At 40.9% G+C, this 10878-nt stretch overlaps 1 protein-coding gene across 1 annotated transcript in view; it reads left to right on the top strand.

Moving 5' to 3' along the window:
• The first annotated feature begins 2197 nt into the window (after window positions 1-2197).
• The window catches only part of BIRC6 (baculoviral IAP repeat containing 6), a 213402-nt gene continuing 204721 nt past the window's right edge, over window positions 2198-10878 (top strand). The window contains 1 exon segment of the mRNA XM_079109988.1: window positions 2198-3077. Coding sequence (XP_078966114.1) covers window positions 2753-3077 — 325 coding nt within the window. The 5' untranslated portion in view covers window positions 2198-2752.

Here is a 10878-nt window from a genome sequence, read left to right as displayed (position 1 = left end):
AATTCAAGGAACCTGGACATGGGTCTGGACCCTCTTAGTTGTAGTCTTTGAGCAATCAGTAAGTTCTCAAGCAAAATCATGTGTTCACAAAAACAACAAGATGCACTAAAAGGTGCTCTTTCAAACACTTGTTTTGCTGTATTCTATGATCATGAGTTTGTGAAATGTTGGTTAAAGGAGGTTAAATAGGATTTCTTTTTTTTTTTGGTACTGGGGATCGAACTCAGGGCCTTGTGCTTACAAGGCAAGCACTCTACCAGCTGAGCTATCTCCCCAGCCCCCAAATAGGATTCCTTATCACAAAAGATCTGAGCTTTTGATATGTTAATGTGTTAGAAATCTCCCAAGAGGAGAAATACACAGGGAATTGTTTCCAAAATTTCTTTGATCATGGAGGTGTTCAATTTCACAAAGTCTTCTGGGTAATAAGCTTTGGAGAATTGTAGCTTACAGGTGAAAGGAGCCTAAATTCATACAAAAGAAATACTTTTCTCAAAAAGAAACAGTAAAACTCTTACTCAGTTCTACTCAATATAGCACACTAAAGCACAATTTAAATTTAGTATTCAGTTTTCTAGTTTGTTTTTCCTACAGTAAGAGGTGGGCTTGATTTGTATTGGAGGCTTGATCTTTCAGATTAAAGGAGTTTGACCTGCAGGGATCTTGAGAACACTTTGAAATGGCAGTTTTCCTACTTATGTTCTAATGATTTAAGAAACTGTTTTAGCCTTCCAAATGTAACTACTGGTAGTTACATTTGACTTGATGATTTGTAGTCCTAGATCTCCAGACACAAGTTTTTAACAGGAGGCTTAGGTTAGAACATGGGTTCTGCAGTCCAACTCCCAGAGTTCAAAAGCTAGTTTACTGCCCGCCCTACCCTGTAAGTGGTGAGGTCTTGGATAAGTCATTTAACTTCTCTGTGTTTCAATTTTTCAAGTTTTATAACTTATAACAAAGTTAAGCAAGTAGGGTAAGAAATGTTATCTTCATTTCACACTTGGTCAAACATTCTCAGAATGTCAGTGGCTTGTCCAGGCTAATAGGGGTGATCAATGTTGCTACACTGACTAAAAATCAAATATTCACTCAGACTTTAATCCTTACGTATTTTCCCCCTTCATTGTATTGCCTTCCAACATTAAAAAGAAATATTTGTCATTCCAAAATGAAATTTATATAGATTTTTGTGCAACTTTGCATATGAATGAACACGTTTAAGATGTAGTTGGAATAATCCGTAAATATTTTCTAAAGGGAATCTGTAGGAATGTGAGAAGGCAGGTAACTTTTCATAACTTTTACTGACCATCTAGTATATGTCAAAGGCTATTCTACATTTTATGAATGATCCTTACTCTTTGCAAGGGCATTATGATTTCCTTTTAAGGAAAAGGACACTAATCTTTTCCAAGATAATGTAATGACCACAAAATGTTACAGATGATCACGTGACACTGAAGGCCACACACATCTTACAAATGTCAAGTCCCTGCTTTTATATTGTTCTAAAATCATGTAACATGTAATATTGGGGGAAACTGGCTGCAAGTAAATCTAACCTCCCTCTGTAATCTTTGAAGAGTACTTTCTGGTCATATATTTTATAGAATGTTCTTCAGTGTGGGTGTGTCCAATGCTTTTCTCATAATCACACAGGAGTTGTGGATTTGGGGGAAGTCACAGAAGTCTTTCTATATTTGCAATCTAACAATTATTTCAGGTTAAAATGTTAAAGGGGCTGGCGGTGGTGGTGCACTTCTGTCACTCCAGCAACAAACTGGGGAGGCTGAGACAGGAGGATCCCAAGTTCAAGGCCAGCCTCAGGAACTTAGTGAGGTCCTAAGCAACTTAGGAGACCCTGCCTCAAAATAAAAAGAACTAAAAAGGGCTGGGGATGTAGCTCAGTGGTAAAACACCAGTGGGTCCAATGCCCAGTACCAAAAACAACAAGTTGTTCAACTATAGTAATAATTGACCTTAGTAATCTTCTCCCCCGTGCTGGGGATCCGACTCACAGCCTCATACAGGTTAGGGTTAGAGCTACCACTGAGCCACATCCCAAATCCAACTAGAATCCTTTCTATTCCTCCAAAAAAAACCTATTATAGCTTAAGTTAATGATAAACTAAGTTTAATCATATGCTTCCAGAACCTCATATCTGGCATTTCTGTTCAGCAGATTTGAAATAGGGAGCGCAAACGTAAAGGGCAACGGTTTGGAGGGTCTTTCGGTTCCTTCAAATCCACCCTGGAGTCTTCACAGACTGTTTATTCTAAGACTAGCGTCCAGGCCAGACCACAGTCTGCTTCCGGCACCGCCGAACAGTTGCACCACGCCTGCTAAGAACTGTTCGGCACAGCTGGAACCGCTGCGAAGGGCCTCAGGGCGTACCAGTCGGTTCGCACCGGCCAGGGGGGTCCCCGCCTAGCGGAAATACACCGGGCCCGGCACGCTGGGCGGAACTCCGACAGCGGCCACTCCCCGGGTTCGCAGGGAGAAACTGGGACGTTGCAGACACGCAGCTGGTGAGACCCGCGGCGCGTGGCACGCGTGAAGCTCCCCGCGCATGCTCCGCAAGCCGGCCTCCTTCCCCCCCGCTCCAGGCTCCGCCCCTTTCGTCCCTTCTCTCCTCCCCAGCCAGCCTCCCTCCGACTTTGGCCCCTCCGACCTGGCGGCCGACGTTCCGCGTGCGTGCGGGCGCCTGACTTCACTTCCGGCTAACGCGCTCCGCTTGCCCCCTGGCCCCGGATGGTGACTGGCGGTGGTGCTGCACCTCCCGGGACTGTCACTGAGCCGCTTCCCAGTGTGATTGTGCTGAGCGCAGGCCGGAAGATGGCGGCTGCGGCTGCGGCGGCCTCGGGCCCGGGCTGCTCTTCGGCGGCGGGGGCGGGAGCGGCGGGGGTCTCGGAGTGGCTGGTGCTGCGGGACGGCTGCATGCGCTGCGACGCCGACGGGCTGCACAGCCTCTCCTACCACCCGGCGCTCAACGCCATTCTGGCCGTCACCAGCCGCGGGACCATCAAAGTCATCGACGGCACCTCGGGGGCCACCCTGCAGGCCTCGGCGCTCAGCGGTGAGTGTGCCGCAAGCCGGGCGGGGGCTGTGTCGGCCGCGGGAGGAGCCGGGCCGGCGGATGCCGGGCGGGGAAGCCGCCCAGCCCCGGAGCTCGGCCTTTGAAGGGAAGAGCGGGGTTGCGGGAGGGCAGGGCTAGGGGCTCGGGCCAGGTTGGGAAGGGAGGCCCGAAAGCTGACGGAAGAGGACCCTAGGGCTTGGCTGCTTTGGCTGCAGCAGCTGGGAAGGAAAGACGGGCGAGTCGGGGAATGGCGGGAGTTGCCTTTAGGGCCTTGAGCGTCCGGTCAGGCTTGGTCCTCTGGAAGAGTTGAAAAGAGGCCTCGGAGCTCGGCGCTGGAGAAGGCAAGCCCCCACCTGGGTCGCGGAGAAGGTGTCGGTCCTGCGCTCTGCTAGAGGAGAGAGCCCAAGGCTCAAAGGGTTGATCCCGGCGGGAGAGGTTGGTGGCCGGAGGCAAGGGGTCCGAACCGGCTCCCAAGCCCAGGGTTCCTGGAGAGAAGTGGCCGGCCGGCTGTTCTTAGGTCCCGCAGGTGCGGGACTCAGGGCGGGCTTCGCGCCTGGGGTGGGGGTGGGGCGGGCCGGGGTGGGGGCGGGGAGGGAAGTAGGCGGGCCAGCTGCCTGAACTGTTGGGTCGGCGAGTCTCACGGCCTGGCCAGACAGCAAGAATAGACCCAATTCTCTAACTCTGGGGTTTCAGCTTCTGCCAGGCTCCAGTATCTAGAAGTTCAGGATCTGGGGTGTATGAAGTACAGGTTCCTTTCGGTTTGTAATTAGGTGGTACTTCACGCCCTCTCACCTTGTTTTATCATAGCTAGCCACAAATTGGGATTTATACGTACGTCTGCGTTTCCCCAGTGAAGTAGAGTACTTCTGGTGGTGTAGATGTTGGTCTAGGGATAGGACTTTCAGAATGCTTGAGGTGAACTTTCAGAGGACAGACTAAGGTGTTTTGGAATTGCACTGGCTAAGTTAACATTTGGCTGAAGTGACATTCCATTTGTGGTTAAATGATGAGTGGCTTAGTTTAGATCTTATAGGTTAAGATTTAAAAGCATATGAGTGACTTAGACCCATGCACAGAAATATAATGTATGCAATGCATTTAGCCAGTGGAAGTAGTTATGTGATCTCTCCGTTCACTTGTATTTTAACATAGACAAATAAGGAAAAGTTTACTGTGTGAGTAATAAGGCATTTATAAGAGTAAATGGCAATTTATGAATACAGAGGTGAAAGAGATTTTTGTTAGCGTGACACTTGGGAAAGAACTAGTCTGTGTACAGTTACACAATGTAAACCTGAAATGTGTATTTAAGAGATATGTTTAAGTGAAAGTTTTGGATCATAGAATTGTAATTTTTTTCTTTCCTTGGTTTAGGTAGATGACAGGAAGGTCCCAGATGTAGCACCAATCAATTATTGCAATTTGGGCATAACAGCTTGTCACTGAGAGGGAGATGCTCATTAGTAATTGGATATCTTTCTTTTAAAAACTCTTTGAAAATATTTCACATTTGAAGAGGAATAAAGAGTAATTTCAGTGAACAACCACATATCTCCAACTCATCATAAGAAATAAAACATTGCAAATAAAGTAGAAGCTTCCTCTATGTCCCTTCCGGGTGGCATTCCCTTTAACTCTCCCTCCTCCATAAATATCTCTAATTTGGTTTTACCATTTTCATACATGTCTCATATCTAAAATTATTTTTCATGATTCTTAACTCTGGATAAGTGGTATTATAGTATATATATGCTAGCAATTCTATAGAGAGTCAGAATAATAAAAATATTGAAGTATTTTGGGTAGGAGGACTTTTATGGGGTGCTTCTTGTGTGTGTGTGTGTGTGTGTGTGTGTGTGTGTGTCTGTCTGTCTGTCTGGAGGCCATGTTTGAGAAAAATAATATGTGCTCGGGTTTCTTAAAATGGTTGTATATTTATGTGCCTGTACATGGAAAGGAAGAAAATAACAACTTTAGGGATAGATTGTTAAAGAGGAGGGTTTTAGGTGCACAGTGTGAATAGAAAGACATATGCATAAAGCAGCACTGATTTGGAATAACTTAGGGTATATTGTGGCATTTATTAATTGGAAAAGTATGGGATGTGATGCAATTGCAGATGCCCATGCATGAGGATTTAGTATGTAGAGGAGTTTAATGGCTGATAGGACAAAAGGATTACAGGAAGAAAGTTGAAAAGTAACAATGGATAAATTTGAAACATTTTACATATGAGAACTAAAGTTGATTATTAATAATTACCAGGGTTTATATAGTCTTGTGTCTCTCATCTATTCAGCTCATTGGGGAGGGAATGCTGCATTTTGTATTTAACCTGGAATATGTAGGTATTTAATAGATTTGCTTTTAATGATTAATAGAGGGTGACAATCCTAAAAATAGAATAAGGATGAGGTGCCAGTAGTTGATCATAGTCCTAACATAACCCCTCTTTTCAGTTCATAGGCACTGAGCCACCACCTTCCCTTCTATCCCTGAGAAAGACATCTTTGTATAAGGGGATAAACTATATGAAGTTTTATTGGCTGATAGAATATTACGCCTTATGGATGCATAGAGTTTAGTTTATAGGTTTATGGGTAGCCTGTTAATGAAAGTTGGAAATTGAAGGATTGGAACATGACTTGTATGTATATGTATTCAATTTGGTGGTAAAGATGATTTTTTAAAGCTATGTCTACTAATATAGGTCTTCAAATGATCTGTTTTATGAATACATTTTTACTAGTTTAAGAGCTGTCAGGATATATGTAGATTAGGCAAGATTTGTTAGTGTTTTAAGAGTTAGTCTGATGCTCTGAGCTGGTTCCTTGGCCTGGCATTCAGTGACCTCCATAATCTGGCCTCTGTGATTCTTTTTGGTTTTTTCTCTCTCTTGTTTTGTGAAACTGGTCCATTTAACACCCCATGCACACCCCCCCCCCCCCCCCCCCCCCGTAGTACTTTTGCTCTTTCTTGGAATGCATCAGTTTCCTCCAATCAGACAAATCATACTCATTTTTTTGTGGTCCAGAACATATCTTAACTTCCTGATTCCTTTGGCCAGCAAGGAACCCCTAAGTACATAGTGTTCTGTTAATGTCCATTTTAGTAATTTGGCAGTCCAGTGTTTCTGCTGTTTTGAATATTTAAGTTTCATTTTACCTAGCTTTTTGTAGATACATTTGTTTCTTGTATTTCAAGTTCCTCATAACACCTGGTTTATATTCCCTCAGGATGCTTCTTACAAAATATTCACTCAAATTTTCTTTTTATTTTTCCTTTTTTTTTGGGATGGGGAGACTGGAGATTTAACCCAGGGATGCTTAACCACTGAGTTACATCCCCAGCCCTTTTTATGCTAAGGCTGGCTTTAAACTAGCATGGCTCACTCATATTTTTTTATTTCACACACACACACACACACACACACACACACATACACACACATACACACACAAATAAGTCGAATGGATGCTTCCTTATATACTAATTGCTAAATACATTTCTTGACTTTTAAAAAGTAGACTATATTTTTTAGATCAGTTTTTAGGTTCACAGCAAATTTGAACAGAAAGTGCAGAGTTCCCATGTATCCTCTGCCCCCACACCTTCATAACCTCCCTCACTATGATCAGGGGATACCACAGTGGTATATTTGTTACAGTAGATGAACCTACATTAAAAATCATCATTACCCAAACTCCATATTTTACATTAAGTGTTGTACAGTCTAAGGGTTTGGGCAATTGTATGAAGATACATATCCACTATTATACTACCATACTGAATAGTTTCATTGCCCTAAAAATCCTCTGCTCTGTCTTTTCATCTTTCCCTCTCTGCTCACTCACCTCTGGCATTTTACTGTCTCTATAGTTTTGTCTTTCTCAGAATGTCTTGGTTGGAATCATAGAGTATGTAGACTTTTCAGATTGACTTTTTTGAAGTAGTACATGCATTTAAGTTCTTCCATGACTTTTCATGGTTTGATAGCTAAATTTTTTAAAGCACTGAATAATATTCCATTATGTGGATGTACCATAGTTTGTTTACCCATTCCTGTTTGGAAGGACTTCTCTCTGGCTTCTAAGTGTTGGCAATTATAAATAAAGCTGCTGTAAATATTTGTGTGCAGTACTTAGTGTGGGTAGGCAGTGAACTACCTCCTTTACTATCACAGGCAAAGACATCTTTGTCTAAGGGAATAAAGAGTGGGTTAAGTATATACGTAAGCATTTTACTGGTAGTAGAATAGTATGCAAGTTTTTAATTTATTTGGGTCAATTCTCAAGTGCTCATTTGATGGATGGATGATGTCCAGTAATAGTATCCTTACTTTTCTAAGAAACCGCCAAACTGTCCTCCAAAGTGGCTGTACAATTTTATGTTCTCACCAGCAATGAGTGAGATCCTGTGCTCCACTCCTTACCTGCATTTATTTTGGATTTTGGTCATTCTGATAGGTGTTTAGAGGTATCTGTTTCAATATGCAATTCTCTAATGACATACAGTGTTAAGCATCTTTTCATATGCTCATTTGCCTCCTTTTTATATTTATTTGCTAAGTTGGATTTTAAAAATAAAAGAGCTGCATATACCACTTGACCATGCTATTTACATACCTAGATTTGATCCCGTCTCTTGCTGTTAAAACCATGGTTTCTGTATTTTGTTTTAGTTTAGTAACAGTGTAACTTTGACTAAATTACATAACATTTGTTTCAGTTTCCCCGTTTGTAAAATGGGGATGATAATTGTACTAAAATTTTTTTTTTTTTTTGGAGGGTAGTACTGTGGTTTGAACTCAGGGGCATTCGACCACTGAGCCAAGTCTCCAGCCCTGTTTTTGTATTTTACTTAGAGACGGGGTCTCACTGAGTTGCTTAGTGCCTCACTTTTGCTGTGACTGACTTTGAACTCTCCATCCTTGTGCCTCAGTCTGGCTTGTACTAATTTTTATTTATTTTTTTCAGTGCTGGGAATCGAACCTAGAGCTTGTGCATGCCAGGCAGACACTGTATCACTGAGCCACATTTCCAGCCCAGTTGTATTAATTTCGAAGATTAAGTACTAATGCCTGTGAAATGCTTATAGAGCAGTGTGTTTACCAAATACACAAAACAAGTTTCCTTGTATTTACTTGTAATTCGTAGTAAATACTTTGTTGTTTTTCTTTTTTTCCTTTAAGACTTTTTCATTTTCTTTGTAAAGTCTTTTGAACCTAACCAAAAAATATTTTTCGTGATTCACCACTTTCCACTATTCTGCAGAACCCATTTAGTTTTCTTTGTTGTAAGAATAAAACATTGAGGGGGCTGGGGATATAGCTCAGTTGGTAGAAGCACAAGGCCCTGGGTTCAATCCCCAGCACTGCAAAAAAAAAAAAAAAAAAAAAAAGCATTGGGTCTGGGATTGTGGCTCAGTGGTAGAACTCTCACCTACCACATGTGAGGCACTGGATTAGATCCTCAGCATCACATAAAAATAAATAAATAAAAAGATGTTGTGTCGGTCTAAAACTAAAATAATTACTCTTGGTGGTGTTTTCTCTTTCTCCTTGTAATAGCACACTTCCCCAACATAGTACCTCTGCCATCCCTGTTATTGGGGATTGAATCCAGGGATGCTTAACACTTTTTATATTTTGATTTCGAGACTTTTCTCATTGCATTGCTTAGGGCCTCACTAGGTTGCTGAGGCTGACCTCAAACTTGTGATCATCCTATTTCAGCTGCTTGTTGTGGGGAATACAGTTGTGTACCACTGTGTCCAGTCATTATTATTGTTTTTTTTTTTTTTGGGAGTATTGGGGATTGAACCCTGGGGGCACTTAACCACTGACCAATCCTCAGCCCTTTTTTTGTATTTTATTTAGAGACAGGGTTTTGCTGAGTTGCTTATGGTCTTGCTAAGTTGCTGAGACCGGCTTTGAATTTGGAATCTTCCTGCTTCAGCCTCCTGAGCTACTGGAATTATATAGCTTTGCTCCACCGTGCCCAGCTTTATGTTTTTTAGTAAGCTTTTTTTGTGAATATGTGGAGACTGCATGGGCTTTATGCGTTAGGTAATCCTGAATTTTAAGTTTTAGCTAGCTTTCTTAAACTTCCTGAACCCATTTCCTCATCTGTTAATTAAAATTAATATTTAATAGGATGCTTGTGAAGATTAAGTAGTCAAACTTGTTAAAAGTGCCTAACAGTTTGTGGAAAATACATAGTAACTATTTGGTGAATGCCAGTTTTCTTGTGTCTCTTGGATGCTTAATATTGTAATCCTCTGTAAGATTGCTTAAAAAAATGTTTACTCACTGTTTATATACAGAGAATAGATAAATATCATTCAAGTGCAGATAGAAATATGAATGTTGGTAACAAATGTAATCTGTGTTTGGATAAATGTCTGTATATTGGTTTGGCTAAATATTAGAATAAATTTAAGACATTACTAGTTCTCTGGGTATATATACATTGTTGATATAGTACATATACCTAAGTAAATGAAGATATGTCTATTGGTAGTAATCAGTGGATAGTTTATATATTGTAGGAGGGAGTCATGTTATTAATTTCTAAAGCGGGTTCCAGATCTGTGTAAGACGTTTTGAGAAGGAAAAAACAATATAAGTTGGTTAGCATAAAGAGAGAGCGAAATTGACAAGGTGAAAATTACCTTTAGATTTCTTCTTTGCATTACTGGGTGGATGATGTTTTATTAATCCAGATAGGTAAATATGGTGACTAGCTTTTGGAGAAAGCTTGAAGTAAGATGCAGATACTTTTTTCAGTTGTGTTAATTTTGAGGTAATTTGAAGTTCATCCGTGTAGAGATGTCCAGAAGACCCTTAGCAGCTGAAGCTTGAAGGTTTGGAAGGCATTGGCATTATAGAGAAAGCCCAGTCTACTTGTTCAGGATGTTGACTCTGGAACCAGAGCATTTGAGTTGCTCAGCATTTTTAGACAAACATTGTGTTTCTTCTAGATTATTTCCCTTTCTCCTTTTCCTGGGTAGATATTGACTTTGATTAGAGAAAATTTACAATTGTAATAAATAAGAAAGGCGATCTTTGTATTCTACTCCATCTTTAATGAAGTTTAAATTGGGTGCATTTCCCCCCCTTTATTTAAAAGCTTCTTTTTAATAAAAAAATTTATGGAACTGGGACTTGAATCCAGAGGTGCTTTACCACGAGCCTCATCTCCAGCACTTTTTATTTTTTATTTTGAGATGGAGTCTTGCTAAGTTGCTTGGGAACTCACTAAATTGCTGAGACTGGTCTTGAACTTGTGATCCTCCTGTCTCTTGAGCAGTCCTGAAACCCTGAGCTGCCCGTTTTAAGAAGTACTGAAGCCTTCATGGTCCTCAAGAAGTAAATTTTTAGAAAAAATGCAATATTTCCCAGTAAAGGGAATTTTTAAGTAATTCAAACCAGTTTGTATTTCTTGAAGACTAACTTGGTATATGTAGCCTTTTTGCTCTCAATTATTGTTTGAGAGATAATATATTATGAAATTGGGATTTCTATAACCCTAGAAGATAAGTTACCTTTTGGATGTATTCTTATAAAAAGTTAATTCAATAGAATCTCTCTTTGGTCTCTGAGTATGGAGTTAGGCTCTGTTTCAGTCAACTGACTTTAGTGATCTTAAATGATGAATTAGTTTATGTCAAAGGTTTGCTGTTTTGTTAGCAAAACACTTTTGTATAGTGAATTATAGTAAATTTATACTAAGATCTATTTTTAATGTTTTGCTTACATTTTAAAGGTCCTGTACATTTATTCAATTTTTACCATCCAGGC

The sequence above is a fragment of the Sciurus vulgaris genome, assembly GCF_902686455.1.
Source record: "Sciurus vulgaris genome assembly, chromosome: 14".
NCBI classification, from domain to species: domain Eukaryota; kingdom Metazoa; phylum Chordata; class Mammalia; order Rodentia; family Sciuridae; genus Sciurus; species Sciurus vulgaris.
This window is presented reverse-complemented; position numbering and strand designations above follow the sequence as displayed.